The sequence below is a fragment of the Dendronephthya gigantea genome, unplaced genomic scaffold (genome assembly GCF_004324835.1).
Source record: "Dendronephthya gigantea isolate DGI-Jeju-01 unplaced genomic scaffold, DenGig_1.0 000032F, whole genome shotgun sequence".
NCBI lineage: Eukaryota > Metazoa > Cnidaria > Anthozoa > Malacalcyonacea > Nephtheidae > Dendronephthya > Dendronephthya gigantea.
Genome location: NW_021163042.1, coordinates 1,836,222 through 1,855,476, shown reverse-complemented (window position 1 = coordinate 1,855,476; position 19,255 = coordinate 1,836,222). Strand labels below are relative to the sequence as shown.

Here is a 19,255-nt window from a genome sequence, read left to right as displayed (position 1 = left end):
TTATAGCCTTTTCTATATCTCGCATCGTTAGTGAAGATTTTTTAGCTACCACTCCCCAGACACAGCCTTCGTGGCCTAACAGATAAGGCGTCGGCTTTCTAAGCCGAAGATTGCGGTAAACGTAATGCATCTTTTTACCGCTCCTTCAACTGAGGGATGAAAAGAAATTATTTTAGATGAAGCTTTTTCTATTTTGAATCCCGTCGGAGGTACATGTTCTGCATCTTTTTACCGTTTGTTTAACTGATGGATGAAAAGCAATTACTTAACATTTAAAGCTTTTTCAGATGTCTCAGATTTTAGGGTGTGTCAAAAAAACCGAAAACTATTGAAATCACCCATAACAATGTAATTTTTAGAGTTTGAATGCCTAAACACTCTTCTGGGATAATATCACAATAAACACTCGTTGTTCCGCGGTCAGCTGTATCATTTTCTTTCGAAGCAATAACAAGGCTAATTTAAATTTCATCATATTCACAATTTCAAATATTTCGTATTTAGCATTTTATAAGTTGCATTAAATCCCCACAGGCTGAAATTCGCGAACTTGATTTCAATAGTTTTCGTTTTTTTAGACACGCTATATATCTTGCATCTCCATTAAAGATTCTATAGCTACCACAACCCAGAGGCAGACTTCGTGGCCTAACGGATAAGGCGTAGCAACCGATATGCACGAAGACCGCAATGCCTCTGTGTGGTCTTTTTCTGGTATGGATAAAAATTCACATGACTGTTCTAAATTAATACACAGACTTAGCAGTTAGCATGAGAATTTGAACGTGGATAAGGACAATGGCGAACAATTGGCGTGACGCGCTATTGCGCCTATATTTATGGACTTGTCACGCTAGTTACTCGCCATTTTCACGTTGTTCGAGTTCTTTGATGTTCCTGTCCTTATTCTAAATCTGCCCAATTTGAACTGTCGCTAAATTTTTCTCGTGTTGGGAGGCCTTCCGAAGATTACATTTGCATTGCTTGGAAACGAAGTTTTACTAACCATTTTAAAAGATTAGTTCAATCCTGTATGGCCGGTGTTGTATTGCGTTATTATCCTACTTCTTGAAACATTTTTTAATGAAAATTTTCAAAATTGAACAAGCATCGTAATTAAAGTCTTTTTCGAATACCAGTGTGTCGTAGTTTACCTGCTGGCCATTTTGATGATTCCCGATTTTTAGAGCCAATGAATAATCTGTTATGGGTTTGATCAGACTTTGCTTTAGCGATAGATGACGAGAACGATAAAGCTCCACCTCCTGAGAGGCCCTGGGGAAAATCAATTATACTTGTTTGGGTTCAGGTGTATCGGTGTGTGGATATATACTGATTTGGAAAGGATTGCAGAATTAATGGCTTGGAGTAACGCCTGTTAGCGATATGACAAGTTGTCTTAAGTTGTCAATACGTCATTATACCTGTGCACCAACAGAAGGACTCTTTGGTATCCCCTTTCGAAGCGTTGGCTGAGCAATGGGATGAAAACTGGAATGAGGACTTGTGCTTGGTAATTTAATTGCTTGTGCTGTTAACGAAAATGCGTTTTCATCACCGGTAACTGGTCTTCTTGATAATGAATTTCTGTGTGTTCGCATAGCGCCATATCTGTTAAGATGCATGCGCTTCATTTAATTGTTTTGGAAAGCTTCACATTCATTGTTTAAATATTATTAAATGATTAAGGCATTCAAAATTAATTTAATTTATATTTATTCTTACCTAAAATTTTCCTGTCCCAATACATTTCCAAGGGCACTCATTTTGCTGCCTAAGATTCTCTCCATAACAGTCTTACGCGCATTGAAGTTTCGAAACGGATGAGAACGGTTTACGCTTCGTCGTTTTGCTGCGTAATTCGCCAAAAAATCTCTTTGTTTTTGTTCACTTCCTTGCCGAGACCTTCTCATTGCGTCTGGCTTCCTTCCGTATACGGAGGGAGTCTCTTGTTCAACTGGCTTTGCTGGACTTTCCGAGGGTATTTCTGGCAAAGATATCTACAACACATATACGCTGATTCAGTATAAAACTATATAAACAGCAGTTAAATAATAAATACAAAAGTGGCCACGATAAAAATTCAACCGTAATATGAAGTTGCATGTACTGTAATTTAATCACAAAACGGCTAGCGAAACAATAGAGCAGTTAGCCATTTCAGAGTTGGGCTGATCTTGGGGCTGTTTTGGGTCCAATTATTTAAGCGTTGCATGTAGACAACTCTAATTATAAGCAGGGCGGTTATCTTGTCAGTTGTAAGATATATAACCGCCCCGTCATAAGCTAACCTCTTTATTTTTCTTGTCAGGATCATCTTTCGGTTCATCTTCGAAAATAAGCGGCCTAAAAATAAGATGTAGATAAGTTCCAATATAACCAGGGAGCAGCGTGGCAACGTCTTCAAACAACTTAGCATCAAATGTGGTATAACAACTGCCTAAATTAGACAAAACACTTCTCGACGTTTCGACCTGCGGGCCTTCGTCAGGAGAGTAACTAACTCTTTTGTTTTGTCTAATTTAGGCGTTGTTATACCACATTTGATGCTAAAAATAAGATGGATTAAGACGTTATTGAAACATAGGCAGTTCACATATAGCATAACTGTAACGCACATGTTTGCCTACTTGTAGCATACCTGTTTTCCGGCGAATTCACTGGTGGAAGTATCTATAGAAAGGAGTAAAAATTTCAGCAATCATGCATACGCCGATTGAATAATATACTTTATAGCTAAATACGTACAGCTGGTGACTGGATTCCTCTGATCCTCTCCAATTCATCCTCCTCATCGGGTTTTTTAAAATATTGTTGGTTAGGAATTGGATGGGACTGAAAAAAATAGGTACATCTTCGTGTTATGAGATAACGCTTTTTCTCATAACGCTTTTTAACATTTTAAATACTTAGTTTTTGGGTTTTTTCACGGACAGAAACTTGCTCATGCAGTAATGGGCTAAGAAATAAATGTTGAAGCACCTGATAAGACCAACGTTTTAGGTGCGCGCATAATTTGAACACGCGGTGGCACCATGACACTGCCCATACTCATTATCATACACATTACATAAAATACTTTTAATTATAACATGTAGTCTTACTTGTCTACGAGTCTTCGAAAATACATCACATGTGGCCTTCAATACTAAAATTTGAATTTATATGCACCAAGTTAAAAAATAGTTTTAATAATTTAATTCATTTCAACTGTATTATGCAGTCACTACATCTTACATCTTCGGCCTGTGGTCAGTAGAAAGTGGGTGGGAATAATTAACAGTCATTTCGAGTGGTGGTCTGGTGGAATAATTAAAAATTATATCACGAGCCGACAAGCTGCTTAGCAGCACCGAGTCTGCTTTCAGCCATATATGACGAGAGAGAGTGGCATAATTGTTTTATAATTGTGAATAAATAATTATGCAATAAAAATTGCATAAAAAATTTAACTAAACCGGCTATTGATAAATTATAATTTCAGTCAATCCTTCGCTGAGTGTTTACATGTTAAATTACATTTAAAAGACCGTTTTCATGAACAAAAAGCTCCTTTTGTTTGTTGTACTTACCCCTAAATATTTTTATCTCGTATTTTGTTCATTTTTTTAATCTCTAGGAACTGCACTTTTAAAAATTGTGTTTTAATTTCTTCTTTATCACCTGAGCAAAACTGTCGGCCATTTTGTTTTTGTTACAGTGAGTATCTCAACCAATCAGATTGCAGAATAGCTCAAACGCTATATTATAATGTTGGCAAACATTACATATTTGCGAATCTTATTCAGGCTACGCATGGACGAATTTTACACCGTACTTTATATTTTTTACGGTTCAGTTCTTCACAATGTGAAAACGGACAAAAAATTGACATCTGCTTTTGGATGTTGACACGAAGCAATTGGATATTATCTTGGGGAGGGCAATGCCGCAACAGGTGTGGGCCTGGTAATAAGTGGGACAGAACAGTAAGACAACACTGCTGTACGGAATATATAGTACTGAATCAAAAATAAAAAATTTTGCTGTTTCTTTTAGGGGAGACGGGGACACACTCTGCGGGAGGTCAAGACAATTTATTCTTTTACCAGAGGAGGGTCGACGAATTTTTCATCACAATATAAACCCTTCACCCCCCTCCTAATTTCTGACAGGTCCCTAACCATTGATAATCTACACAAACGCTATCAATCTTGACACAAAATGAGTATACACGTCTACCTTCCATTGCCATTTCTGCCACGATGTTTACTTGATCCTCCATTGTAAGACGTTCGTCTGCTTTCACATCATCACCACGTCCCTTAAGATGCATCAAACCCAAACTAAGAAATGCCTTTCTTAAACTGTCTCTACGAAAATCGCTCATTAATGTGCCAACTTCGATTTCCGATTCATCTTCGTCATAGTCCGAAGTTCTTCTACCAAATCTACTGCCGGCGTTTTGCCTCGTGTTGTATATGTTTGTCAAGCTTGCTCGGTCTTCTTCACTTAAGCCAATGAAGGGATGCATTGACGGACGAAACCTTCCTCTACTCATCTTTCTATACCTTAAATGGTTTTCATCAAAACCTCTTTCAGGCGTACTAGGATCACTTGTTCTATAACCATCGCCTCGACCGCGGCTGAGAGCCCTGATAAATTCATCTTGTTGGCCATCATAATATCTGAAAAGTAAGAAATAAAGATGGCCTCCAAATTCGGTACGTACTTCAAGACGTACCTTAATACGTGCATGTACATGTCATTTCACACGAACTCGCAGGGCATTCATTTCTTTAAACTGGACTGAATATCACGACATGGCATGCGGATGGCAATAATGTCGTCCACCATTTAGACAGCAGATATGAATCACCAAATGTGAACCAGGCATAACTACATGCTCGGTCCACGTAAAAAAACATTACCCCATGTAAAAAAACATTACCCGTCATTTCGCTGGTATGTTTGTCCTCCATCTAAATATTTGCTCTCCCCTGATAGTCCAGCATTGTCCAAACCCGTCGCAGAAGCTAATTTTTCTATAACACCTGCGTGGCCAAAAACACTTCGTCGACGAAGTCCAAATGGTTTGCTGTATCGTGCGTTGACTTCATCTTCTCCACTGAATGTTAAACTCTGTCTTCTTACTTTCCCCTTCATGTCATCTTTAGGATGACTTGGAGGGTGCGAGTCGGAATGTTTAGGTGGGGTTTGTTTGAGCCCTCCTGTTGTTTGTTTCTCGGATTTTCCAACTTGCTCTCCTACAAAAAGGAAAATGTCTCACGGGACGTACTCACAAACAAGTTAAGAATTAGTCGCCACAAAGTGCTTTACACCATAAATTGTATGCGCATCTTCTTTTCCCGCCTCTCTTTACAGTAAGTGTAAAGTATGAAGAACGCAATAGGTACTTTTAAATCGCGATAAAACAATATTCAAAATATTCGTGGTTTTAGATAGGTAAAACAAAATCTTCCAAGCATTAATATGAACTTTTCTAGTAAACAAATCTGTTTCTGTACAAGCAATACATCCATCAGCAAGTGCTTCACTTGTGATTACCCTGCATTGCATGTATTACCTGAATGTTGTACGTCGTGATGCGACTTCTTGCTTTTCTCCAATCTCGGTGCAGTTTGTTTCGGAATGTCGCTTTTTGCAGGAGTATCATGTGATGAATATTTGCTTGTCTTAGGTCGCTTCTGAGCAGGCAATCCGGTCTTTTGATCATCCGTATCCGGTTCCTCAATAATATTCATGTATTGAGGAGTGTGGATGCTTCTGGCACGGCTGTACCGTCCAAAGGTATCTTGGATGGGAGCAGCGACATCCGGCATGAGGCTCCCTCTTTTTTCATAGTTGTTCTCCACCAAACGCATAAAAATACTCTTCCTTTTCTTTGATGCGTACTAAATTGAAGTATAAGTCGTTTTAAGACCAGGGTCAGGGACTTTTTTAAAAAATCATTAGTGGGAGGCATTATATAGCAACAAATATACATATACGATGGTACTATTACTCATAATCCTCGCCACCTTCGAATTCCTTTCCACGTTCTATGTTCATTCAATACTATTTCGCCTATTCAACACTGTGTCGCGACACCATTACATACTTCACCATTTTACACGGTGATATTACTAACCTGGGGAATTTCCCCTTCAGTAATACGAAAATCATGGCGGTTATCTCCTGCGACTGCGCCCTTCATTTTCTCTCCTGTTATTTTAGAGGATAGCACTCGCTCCAGTTGTCCTAGAGAGAGAGCGAGGGAGAGATGGAAAAAAAGGGACTGCATCTAAAACCTCTCATCTCAATTAAAGACTGAGTCTTACTTAATTGAACGACATTTAAGTGATACTTTATAGAAAATTTTCGTCAAAAACTCAAAGTGCATGTGTGATATGTAAAATTCTTAGATATTTACAATTAGTAGATTATTCTACATTAAAACGAATCTACCTCCTGCCTTAGTCTCGTCGAGCATTTCCTCAATATTTTTGCAGAGCTTTTGCAACTAAAAAGAAATAAAAGCGCAGTAAAAGTGACAGTGAAAATAGGATTTATGTATTTGATATAAAGATTCAATTAACTAAGCAAATAAGAATTGACAATTGTGACGCTTATACAAATAAAACAATGGTATTTTAAAAAGCTTGCTTCATAGTGTAAATTAGACTTAAGCATATTGTTTGAATGAAATTCGCATGAGAACGCAAACTCTAGACGGCCCGGTGTATTTTTGGAAATTACTTTACTAAACGTACTCGTCCTCTCCATCCAGTGTCATCCAATTCTATTTTCCCATCAGTTAAAGAAGCTATTTCTTCTCTCAAGTCATCCATACGTTCCCTTGCATCCGCTATGCTGCCAGGTATCGAGCCTGCAACATCCCGAGCTAGCGGACTACGACCAAAAACAGAACTAGTGCCTCCGGCATGGATAGTTTGAACTGCCTGAAGAAAATGTTTAAAGGTATACAAAGCAAGTTGTAGAAAAGTCGAACAACAGCTACATATACGAAAATCGAGAAGTTGTTGCAAAAAATTCTTCAAATGTTTTCTTCCTGGCCAAGTTGTTGAAAGTTAAAACATGCAGTTGGGGAGAAAAAAAATTACTTTCGGGGAAGCAAAAATGTTTTCCACTAGATTTAGAAACATTTCACGTTTCCTAGATGTATGCATGCATGTGATTTGTCATTTGTGATACGGCATGTGTTTGTCATTTGTGATACGGAATCACTGTTTCCTGTTCTGCATGCATATGGTTATTCGAGGTACAGTTCTCTTAGAGCTGGAAAAAACCCGAGATATACATAATTTATCCTGAGGCTGAGTGGCAATGTTTCTTACACAAATGTTTCCGATGTATTTGCCAAATTTGTTAAACAATATTTCCGCAGAAATATTTCCTAGTTTGCCCAAAGCTTTACTGTAAGTTAACTATTATTCAGACTACCTTGTTTTCCATTTTGATACTTTTCTTTGAGGATATATTCCTACTTTCGGCAAGGTCCCTATCAGTTTCTTCTCTGGTCTCTTGTTGCTCGTGAACGGCAATCTCATCGTCGTTTCTAGCCTCTAACTCAGAGTGAGGTTCACGACGGGCTGTTGGCTTTCTAGAATGATCCTTTCTCGGTGTTGTTTTTTTACTCTTTTCACCCCCCTTTTCTTGTTTTCTTGTCTTGCGCTTCTTGCTACTTCTTTTGACTTCCTGAGGAGTCACCTCTGCTTCATCTACGCTATTTTCTAAAAATGGCGATGGTTCTGTAATGACAAACTCAACTAAACTACTTTCAGATCTTGGTGCTTCCATTTCCTCGTTCAAACTGGAATAAGAAGAGCCATATCGGTCCGATTCGTCCTCATTCGATATTTGGTCGTCACTTGCTCGTGTTTGACTGCTGACATTGACGAAACTGGGTAAGATTACTCCCGATGAAGCCAGGTTTATTCGCATTCTGGCTAGTTCCTTAAATAACAAATTTGATTGGAAATATCATTAAAAACCACAATATCGCGTCACTTCAGCAATTAGCATCAGTATTCAGTAACACAAAATATAAGAATTTAAATAGTTGATCAGCAAAGAAAATAGGAAAAAAAGAATTACAGAGAAAGTTATTATACACACGGTTGAAAATTATAAAAATTGTTAAAAGATGTTCATTACCACCACTGTAGATTCTAGTTTTGATTCACTTTCCCGCAACTTCTGCTCCAAAACTTCCAATTGTTCCTTTTCTGGGGTTAGTGAGTCATTTTCCGAACCAGGTGTACCAGTCAATCTCTGACATTTTGGGCATGGTAATCCTACACCTTCACTAAACATTGACTTCAACTCTGCAAATTCTCTGTCCTGGCGATTAGATAAATATAATAAGATTACTCATCGACAACAATGAATGGTCCAAAAAACATGATAAAGACATGGTGTATGTATGCAAGGTTACACCACATGAATATTACCTTTTGAACTAAAGCCTCTCCCAATTTTGTCACCTCTCCTTGTAATCTTGAATTTTCCTGGAAAAAAATTAAAAGCATTCACCGTAAAGGTCCATGTGGCCATGAACACTATGGTTAAAATACTTTTGCTAATTCACAGATATTCCGTACCCTAGGAATATCTTTAAAAGGTGGAATGAGGATAAATCGATAGATGGATTATTTACAGTTATTAGTTAAATGCAAATGACCTCTTGTAGATCGTTCGATTTTTTTTGAGCATCCTTCATTTTCATCTTTGCAAAATCGTCTTCCAAAGATGATTCTGTTAGGGTGAATCGTCTTCTCATTACTGTTGGTAACTAGTAGTTAAAATCATAAGGAAAGAATGAAAACAAAAAACATGCATAAGCATAAAACATGCAGTATAACCTCACACTCAAATTTTCAGACCACACCTAATCTACGCCGTCGCTATGGTGCATTATATACTATGGTATTCAACTGAGAAAGCTGATTCGAAGCATCTGAGACATTTGAGTGCACGAGGCATGATCACTGAACTATAATATAGAGATCATTGGGCATAATAGACTTGCCGATTAAGATAGCTTGACGTCATTATATGGTGACTGTTAATATAATTACCACTAAATTTGCCGATAATAATTTACATTACCTCATCCTGTAAATCATCTTCATCCACGTCTTCAAGAGAAAATTTAATTTCGCCTGGAGCGTTCTTCATTTTCTTGACGATGTCTTGGATATACTGCACCATCGTGCATGAAAATGATTTTTAGCCCCTGCTCTCAAAGTACACTATAAAGCACACGATACTGTCCACTTGTCAACTATATAAACATATTTAGATACCTGTTTGCAGTTTGTAACTTCGTCTTGCTTAGCCTTGAGTCTGTCTTCCAAAGTTCGTATCTGAAGCTGCAACCTATCGCGATTCTTCTTCATTCTAAGAGTTGCCTGTGGCAGTGAAAAGATTATATTATGAATATGTCCAAAGTGTCGTAGCTAGACCGCTTAATGTATATTCATATATAGGCATGTTTACACACGTAGGAACTTCTATACCGATTCTAAATTACGTTTTCATCATTATGTGTTTGTTTCGTGTCATAACGTCCAAATTTATCCAATTCAGGCTGCATGAGTAAATGGAATACGGCTTATACTATACCTCCTTTTCTTTTTGCAACATATCCGTTTTCCTAAAAGCATCCAAATTATGGCAATGAAATATTTTCTCCCATGCATGCAGGAAAAAATGATGTTTTAAGGTACTGTACTATCCCTACTATAATAATAATTTATTAATTCCATTTCTTTATTATTAAGATTATACAATAAACTAGCCCTATATTAATTAATGATTAGACCCCGTATATTTAAAATTGAATTTCGCCGTCAGGAACGGTAAAAGTTAAAACACGTACTTTTGTATCTCTTCGTTTTGTTTGCTCATAATATTACTGATTTTTTGTAACTCGCCGGCCAGGATATCTTTACCTAATTCAAAATAGATTACATAAAGTGAACCCTTGTTATTTAATCATGCATGACAAATACTTCGTGTGTTAGTAGCAGCGGTTTGCATTGAGACAGTTGAATGGCAGATGTCAAACGCCTAATGTTTGCGGAGCCAATCAAACCTCATGTGGCATTAAGCTTTCCACGTAAGTAACTGAACATAACGATATTGGTCATGAATTTTCAAAGGAAATTTTATAACTCAAATTTACCGGTGGTAGTAATAACTGTTGTAATACTTTGCGGCACTTCCAGTACAAGTTAGACTAAGATCGAATGGCAGAAAATGCAATTGTAACAAGTGCATTGCCAAATCAATATAACTATATAACTGGTCCATATGATCACACTCTACCTCCTTCTCCTTCTTGACGAACTGTCTTCAACAGATCAACTATTTCTTCTGCAGCGTACTTCCATGTGTCAAGACGCTCCTTGCTGTTCGCCGGTTCCAACTTCTCCGCCACATTCTCAACAGCTTTGGCTGAAACATTCCAAAACATTGCGCACTTATATATAAGTATGAAGATTTCACATCAATGTCTTTCATTTAGACGCGCCTGAAAAACTCGTTTACAGATATTGGTTAATAAGAAGAGATAGGGAAAGGGAAAGTAATTTTCCTCCTGCAACCTTATCAAGTCGAGGATCAACTAAGGTCCCTGCAAAGATATGTTACGTGCATGTACGTAACGATTCATCAGACTAGTCCCTAGTCTTCCTTAGCGCGCCTTGCATTCTTGTGACGTCACACGCGCTTACAAGGCCTGGGACTAGGCTGACGATTCATAGCCATGCAGCGCAAAGATTGATCACTACAATGTGGACCTTTTTCTTTTTGTTTTTCCTTCTTCGATCTCTTTTTATCCCTGCATGAAATTGAGAATAATATTGATTTAACATTGTTATATATAAAAGAGAAATATTTAATATTGCATCAATTGTAACGACTTTGAGACCAAGACCTAATTATTTATGTGTATGGCCTGTTGATATTTTATATTCATTGTGTTGAAGTTCATATAACTGAATAATATAATATATATGCATTGATTAATTCTTTTCATCGCTCTCTCTAACATCATCACTTCATCACTCCCTACGTCTGACATTATTGTAATAAACATTATCATGACCAGCATTCACTCTTGGACAACTGATGTCAAAAATTTTCAACATAAATCAGCACGTACCCTTTCGACTCACGCTTCTTCAGCATGCACACTTTGGCATCCATATCCTTGAATTTTTCCGAAAACCATCTTAATGTTTTGGTATAATCTCTAAAATATAATTATGTTCATCTAGATATACGAAAGTCCCAAATACGGAACGAGTGTTGCTAAGAGGTGTTCTTTTTTTGCTTTAGATACAAATGTGACTGAAAATGTGCAATTTTACGGCTATATATACATTACGTCTCATTACGTCTCCTCAAGTGGCTAAGTTACATATTATATACTTGAAAGCTGACTAGTTGTAGCTATGTAAGCCTAAGGACCTGTTTACAAGGAGCGAGTTATCCTGGCTAGGCGAGGTGATGAATCTTTGATGTGATGCATGCGCTTTTTACCTCGCCTAGCCGGGATAACTCGCTCCATGTAAACAGACCCTGGCTAAGTCCAATTCCTCAACTTCTACTCGTTAATGACAAGGAATTAATGATATAATTATCAAGTTACCGAAGGCAAAGGTCGGATGTGTAAAAATCAAATTCATCATCATCGTCAAAATATGCTGGTATCTGAAAAGGGAAAAAACGAACAGTGATGGTTTTAAATGGTATGAAATAAAACAAAGGAGGTGCCTATAAATTAAAAGGTGAACGAATTTACCTCTAGCTAATTATTTGATGTTTCTATACTAGTTATTTCAGTGATGTTTCTACTGAATGCTGAGGTGCTCGCCAAATAGATGGCAAGTCATTGGTCATTATGTCGGCTTTTAATTTTATTCAGTGGTTCCGCACCTCTCTCTTGGAACGTATACGTCGAATGAGAGACTTTACCTCTTTCATGCAGTTCTTTTGTGCATCCATACTCTAAAATTAAATAATAAATGGCAGGAAATCACTGTCAACCTAGTATGAAAATGGATGAATAGCTATAACCATTAAAATGCAATTATAATTTCGAGGGATGTTAACTTGTAAAGAGTGTTCGAAATGCTAAGAAAACGTAGCAGATCATAACGACGTAAGAAATATTCGTATTTGTCAACAGTTAGATGCCTTAAGAGTAGAAGCAAGAAATGTTACACAGTGTAACGCCTCCTTTATGCCATATAATATACTGATAATATACAGTCTTAGACACCAAGACTCGCATGCATGTCTTTGAAGAGAACATTTTCGTTTAAAGTGAGTTTGGTACAGTAAATTAAGCTAGCCATGCAATTGAATAAGGGAAGACGTTATTGATGAAATGAGAATTATCCAATTAAATCTTTATTGAATATTTATGTGGCGTAAGAAGTAAGATTTACCTTACCTCTTGCAGTGCGTGTAAAAGCTGAAAAACAGAAAATTAATAAGAAATTATGATACGAGTTAAGGCGGGAAAGGTTCAGTGAAAGGGTTAGTATACTGTATATTTCTACTCCTACCCTAAAGTTTCACAATGAAGTATACCAAAGACTTTAGTTTCGACACATATGCGTGGTGTCATATATGTAAATACCTCTTCTCTCTCCGCACACACAAATTTATAGTCTGACAGTATTCGTAGAATATTGTGCTTCAACTAAAAATAGAATGGATTCATAACCATTCATTATTCAGACTGCAATAAGGTAATCTTATTCCCGTTTGAAAGTCAACTGCATAAAACGTGGTTTCCATGTGAAGGCGGACCTGTCGCTGACTCATTGTCTTGTAATCATTTATGGAGGTTAACGATTTCAGAAAGACAAAAGATTTTACTCATCAATAACATAACTTGCCGATGTCAGCGTTTAGTAAAATCCTCGTAGTCACCCCATACAACTGATTACCATAATCTTTTGTTGAAACGCGCGTTGTTATACCTCTGGGAATTGGCGTCTAAGCAAATTACAGCTACATGCACAAAAATGCCGAATTACTAATCTCGTAACTAATCGAGCTAGGTTGTCTTAGATAGTTAAACAATGGTTTTAACAATAAAAGAAGATAATTTGTAAAAGCCCGCCGCACACGAGAGCTATTAGCTGAGCTAAAGATCTCGGACCTATCTTGATAATTCAAATAAGCCATATTGCATCATGTATCATGAATTAACTGAACGAACAAGTTCAGTAGCGTTTTGTCGAGACGACAGTAGACATGTAGATGAGACATGTAGAAAGTCTTCTCCACTCCACAGCATTAAAAAGTGAATGCGCGACGTCTACCATTTCTTTTATATAAAACATCCCGAACATAATAAAACAGAACAGATTTATCTTTTATAAGAGTTGGACTGAGACTTGGAGTCCTTCATCTCGTTGCTTCCAACTGACGTACCTTACTCCCAGGCATAACGGATACCTGCTCCTGTAGTTCATCAATATAATCCTGATGTAAAAGACATAAGAACATACTCGATTATGACTCAGAAGCCTCTTTTCAAACTACGTGTTGGGTGGCCTATAGCGGCAGGTAGACGTCCTTGTGTATATACATATTACAAAGATAAGGTTAAGATATAACCACCCTCTGCCCGTCATGAATATTATTAAATTTACAAGCCGTTAATTCCCCAGCACTACACTGCATTCTCTACATCACAGATTATGGGGATAGCACCATGCTGTGTTCGCCGAAAATGCCTGAAATAGTGTTTGGTGAAGGAGCAGTGATCTCCATTATGGACGTATTTTTCACTTGCGGTGATATTAAGTTCTGACCATTACTCACTTTATAAATGTGAGCTGATTCTTCCAGCATTGCGTCATAGTCATCCACAATCTGGGAAATGAAATACAAACATGGAATAGCTTCATCATGTTCCCATTCAACACGAAAGTGCATGGTTACGACAGGACGTGAAGCAACTCACAAAAGAAGCTAGAAATTTCATATTTACTCAAAGCACATCATTCCGAAATGCTTTCTTTACAAAAAGCCCACAACAGCTCAAAAACGAAGGAAACACGGTATCGGTTGGACTCAGTTGCACTCTAAATCTCAACAGAATTCAGTGGAGAAGTATGCCCGAAACTAAGTGCTCCATCTCCCAAAAATGAACCCACTACCCATTACCTTGGAAATTCTGTCCCGTACTTCTGTTAAAGCCTCTGCGAAACGCTCTCTTTCGCGATCCATTCCTCTTGCTTTTAGCATCAACATGGTATCATCAATGGCAGGATCAAATTCATCATCAAACATGGAAAGGACAGGTGATACCATGTTCACTCGCATGCTAAGGCGCCTTGAGTTTCGCCGGCCAGCGCGAAAATTAGCCTTTGTTTTCTTATCGTATTTCCGCGGCATTCTATTTAGCAAGGTACCTAAACTTTCTTCTCTTTTGAACACCGCCGGAATAGAATATATAATTGCGCTAATTGCGCACGAATATGACGTCACGTAATAATTACAGTTCGATTTGGAGTGGGAAAAAATGAATTAGATGGTGTTCCGAGAGACTTTGCATGAGTTTGCTACTTAAGATTTTGAAATCAAAATAGAATTGTTTTCTGTTATGGAAACTACGTTCACGTCTGCCAGTTCAGCCAAATTAAACAAAGTCAATATTAGAACTGAAGATTCATAAATGGACGGGGAAAGAGAAGACAAACTTTCCGTTCTGAAAGATTTTATCATGGGATCAAAACTGAATAACTATTATTTCATGACGTCATGTTTCATTACGAGGGATATAGTAGTATGCAATTATCAAAGTACGCACGAGACTGAAAAGCAAGCTGAGTTTACAGTGACTAATTTTAGGCAATTATATGTTATGCGCCCTGTCCCAGCCAGCCTCTTTTCCAGAGTGCCAAGTCAGTGTAGATATTATTTTGTCACACTAAGATCGCAGGACTGCGTTTATTCAGACACAGAAACCATTATTTGAACACTGTAATCAATGTTGTATATTTATTCAAGTGAAACAGAGACTACACTACACCCTTGATGGATACAGCATCTGAAGATAGAAAAAAAGAATAATTAGAAAACTTTTTCAACAATATGACAAACAAAACAGGTTTCTTATTGACAACATTGTGAAATTGGTATTTAAATGTTTTATTACTTACAACTCTAACAGTTGCACCAAAGCATTTTGGTGGAAGATTGTGCCTGAATTTGGCTCTTACAACGCCACTGTTGCCATGTGGTCTGGTGACTTTCCCCCAGATACAACGGATTTTGCTTGCTGGTTTCTTTCCTTTGGCTTCTCTCTTTTTGTGGGCTCTGTATACATATGCAACCCGTTTACCAAGGTAGAAGTCTGTATCCTTTTTATCATTCACACCTTCTATTTTCAGCAAGGATGTGTTGGGATCTTGACTTCTCAAGCTTCGCTTATAACCCAATACAATACCCTTTGTGTATAACCTGTATGAAGTGATATTTGTAATGTAAGACGTATCATATTTGTAGTTTCCAATTGTTAACATTTTACTAAACTTGGCATAATAAACAAGTGTAACAAGATAAGTTTACCTCACAGGTTGAGACATAATTTTGAATTGATCAACCAAAAGCTATAGGAAAGGAATACCATGTCAAATTAATTGAAAATCACTGACAATTTTATCTTTGACCAGCATGGAGAAAATTATTTAAAGTGCAGTATTTACAAAATACTTGGCAGCATTTGGTATGGTTTCTTTACTTTCTCAGGCTAAACATCCATTCACTGATGTACTTCACTGGTAGAATTTTTGATCACAAGTACCAAATATTGGAAGAAAACAGCCTTTAATGAGGCGTGTTGCTATTGGAGTAGCACTGAATTGGAATAGCAATTGATAATGTTGGAATTACACTATTAGTGCCCCGACTTTCACTGGGAGACTGGACGGTTTAACATTCTAACTGCTCGACGACTATCAAACAAATTGTGTCTTCATAGGACATAACCTAACGAGTCAGTGTTATTATTTTTTCAATACGACTACAGTAGTATAAATATACATTTACTAGTTAAAATGTTGAACGTTCGAAAGTGTTTGTCAAACAGCAATTGTGTCAGTGTACATTAAATAGGCCAAAACGTCCTATTTTAGGGGGTTTAAAAAAGCAAAGCATTGCGAATCGCAAGATTAATGAAGAAGCTTTACGAATAAACACATATAATTAAAGGATGGGAAAAATAAACGAAGAATCCAGATGGATTGATACTACAAAACTTTACACTACCTTCCAAAAACCTAAGCAAAACGAAAAGAAAAGACAAGCATCTGAGCCTGCACTTGACAACAAAGGCACATCAGCGGTTGTAGACCTACCAAAATCCCTCGTTAGCCATGGTAACACTGTGCAGTGTGCATAGCAACAACGAATAAACATGGCGGTCAAACATGACCGTGAAGAAGTCAATGGCTGTTCTTTTGCTGTATTTTCCTCACAATTTGGCGTTTAATACAGAATTCTGAAATATATCGAGGATCCGAGTTTCGCGATGTCATTTTCATCAAACCAAAGCTCCAGATCTCTGGTGAATAACTATGAACTGGCTCTACTTGAAGCAAATCATTTGAGACAGGTTCCTACCAGTTCCAAACTATACAAATGTTTTGAGATGTTTGACGAGGTTATTCCAATGTTGGGGCAATATAAAAGGGTTATGAAAATAATGCGGGATCAATTGTACGACGCTGTATTTAGCCGGCAATATACAGTAGATATTGAGAATGAAACTCTTGGTCCTTCCTCAAATAAAGGGACCACGTCGGTTGCTATTAAGAACACTTCTATTGAACGTGTTCCGTATTTTGAAATTTCGAATAAACTCTTAGATGAAAGAAACCACCGTGCTGAAATAGCTGAAGAACAAGTTGACCAACTGAAAAACATTGTTCAAGAATTAAATGACGAAATTGCTGCCTTTAAAAAGAACATCTCTGACCTAGAATCGGCTGTTGCAAAACAAGAAGACGAGATTCAAAACCTGCGAACTAATCTAGTTGCTGAAGAGCAGGAGAACCAAAAACTTGATATCGAACTACGCTATCAACGGGAGAAAATGAATAGGAGAGAAAAAGATTTTGAAAACTCCGTTCAAGATCTCAACGAACAGCTTGTGCAGGAGAGCGGTAAAGTTCACGAGTTGAGTCGCTTTAAGACATGCCATGATAATGTCCAGAGTGAATTTCGTGATCCAACTGCATTTTTACCTCTACCGCAGAGAGGATTGTTTTCAATGAAAGAGCAGAAACTACGTAAGGATATCGCAGAAGGAACAACGTTAGAAAACCAGCTGTTGTTTCTCAGAAATACATGCATTGACAATTACGACGATTTTTTGGAGGAACACCATATTGAACAGAACAGCAATAGCTCAAAAAGAATAAGTAAATCTAGTTTTAACAAACAACCAGCAAACAACAATATGTCGACAGATGAAGAACGTAAGAGACGCGAAACCGCTTTTGTAAACATGATCGATGATATTGAAAACGAGCTTGCTCAGAATGTACAGCACCTCTCGATTTTAAAAAACGATTTAGATAAGATTAACGAGGTAAAAAGACAATCAAAGCATTTTGAGAACATGCTAGATGATGAGAAGTCCATGGACGATGATTTGGCGTTGCTTGGAATTATAAAAGACGCGAGCATGAATTATAAATTTGTTCCACAAGAATCAATCTTAAGCAAGTATGCTATTGTTGTGCTGTATTCATGCAATCAAGGCAAGACATTCCAAGAGCTACCTGGTGTCAAACCCTGTAAAAGTTGTGCAACCAAAACGCTCGTATGTCCACATAGGGTAACAAATGAGGAGAAGGTGTTTCACCTACCGTTACAGTGTACACATATCAAATTCACAAGACCAGAGCTACAAGTTTCACATCCCTCAAAATCTGACTTTCCAGTTTCGAATTTGTCAAAACAAGGACAATCTAACAAAGTTTATCCTAAAATTTGGAATGATTTAGCACTACGCGAAGGCAGCAACCTTAAACGAACCCCAAGAGTTTTGAAAACAGACTTTTTACTTTCTCTTATTGAGCAGTTTTATGCGAGTGTCGTCCTAGATGATGGTAACGGAGATGAAGTACTCTTGCCCGTGTTACAGACATGGTACGATTTCCTGAATAACCGTTATCAATCAAAACGCGTTGCTGTTGTTGTCGCCAGGGACGTGGTGGAGACAATTCAAAGCAGTGTGCCGCTTCAGCCATTTGTTCAAATGTTTGCAGAATGCTTGTGTGGTAACCTTGATCCCGCTACTTTTCGATACTTCTTATTGCTGCGTCGGTTAATACAGATTGTTCAATGGACATCTTTTGAAGATTTTAGAGCATTCGCTTCGATTGTGTATCAGTTTATGGACGTAGATGATTTGGAGCAGTTTACCATGAGCTACCGAGCGTTCAGCGAAAACACGATTGATGAAACACTCGTACGAGAGTTCTTTTTATCCCTGATTTTAAAGTTACGCGAGCCGGCGTTTCATGAAATGGAAAACCAACTTTTGAGTCGCCCGGAGGTTAGTCATGGAGTTATGACGGACATCGCTTTCATTGAATCCATTGCCGAAATATCTCCATTGAGTTCCCAACGACTGTGCCAACGCCTCTATGGTCAATCGAAAGCAGACACCGAAGGCAATCATGTTTCCATAACACGTCTCTCCCAAATCGCCTGTTATATCGTTCTTCATCAGCAAGCGGCAGTGATGGAAATGGAAATTAGAACTAAACTTCAAATAAAGAAAATTTAGCATTTGGGATAGATTATATACGGCACGAGTATACAACTTCGCGTGTCATCAATATACGTTGTAAGGTAACTTTTACGTAAAGTCCGTGAGCTAATACATGCTTGACAAATTTTTACCTTATGAGAATTATGGCTACTACAGCACAAAATGTTGTCTTTAAGTGCATGCAATAACACCGTTTGGAATGTTTTTCAAAAGGGGCATGTTTTGTATGCACGCATGCGTGCATTCATATAGCCCGAGCTAGCCCAGTTAAACCTGTGGTTAAACGAGTCGACTCGTTTGTTTAGGACCATAACTGTAAGATATAAGTAATGGATATAAAGTAACTTGTAAAAGTTTAGTTTGGAAGCTGAATCATATCAAAGTCTAAGGAATTAGAACTCCAAATTTTAGTTTGTAAATTCAAATGTACACTGATAT

The 19,255-nt window shown here is 37.6% G+C and overlaps 3 protein-coding genes across 3 annotated transcripts; 1 reads left to right on the top strand and 2 right to left on the bottom strand.

The window, feature by feature from the left end:
- Positions 1-533: 533 nt before the first annotated feature.
- LOC114524978 lies at positions 534-14,557 on the bottom strand. Its single transcript, XM_028546236.1, has 31 exons — positions 14,197-14,557; positions 13,852-13,902; positions 13,459-13,509; positions 12,656-12,718; positions 12,467-12,487; positions 11,947-12,018; positions 11,660-11,721; positions 11,171-11,260; positions 10,806-10,846; positions 10,333-10,461; positions 9,884-9,956; positions 9,628-9,658; positions 9,309-9,413; positions 9,112-9,204; positions 8,684-8,794; positions 8,454-8,510; positions 8,158-8,343; positions 7,444-7,956; positions 6,753-6,941; positions 6,448-6,502; positions 6,131-6,240; positions 5,567-5,894; positions 4,931-5,246; positions 4,222-4,667; positions 3,105-3,148; positions 2,749-2,835; positions 2,642-2,673; positions 2,292-2,346; positions 1,726-2,000; positions 1,425-1,611; positions 534-1,275 (listed from the first exon to the last, which is right to left on the bottom strand). The coding sequence occupies exons 1-31, from the start codon at positions 14,425-14,427 to the stop codon at positions 1,117-1,119; spliced, it is 4,263 nt and encodes a 1,420-aa protein (XP_028402037.1). The 5' UTR covers positions 14,428-14,557; the 3' UTR covers positions 534-1,116.
- Positions 14,558-15,019: 462 nt separating this feature from the next.
- Positions 15,020-15,706, bottom strand: LOC114524758 (60S ribosomal protein L33-A-like). Its single transcript, XM_028545931.1, has 3 exons — positions 15,604-15,706; positions 15,195-15,495; positions 15,020-15,082 (listed from the first exon to the last, which is right to left on the bottom strand). The coding sequence occupies exons 1-3, from the start codon at positions 15,618-15,620 to the stop codon at positions 15,059-15,061; spliced, it is 342 nt and encodes a 113-aa protein (XP_028401732.1). The 5' UTR covers positions 15,621-15,706; the 3' UTR covers positions 15,020-15,058.
- A 501-nt stretch (positions 15,707-16,207) lies between these two features.
- LOC114524757 lies at positions 16,208-19,236 on the top strand. The gene has a single exon (XM_028545930.1). It carries the CDS (start codon positions 16,565-16,567, stop codon positions 18,830-18,832), a length of 2,268 nt encoding a protein of 755 aa, XP_028401731.1. The 5' UTR covers positions 16,208-16,564; the 3' UTR covers positions 18,833-19,236.
- Positions 19,237-19,255: the final 19 nt, after the last annotated feature.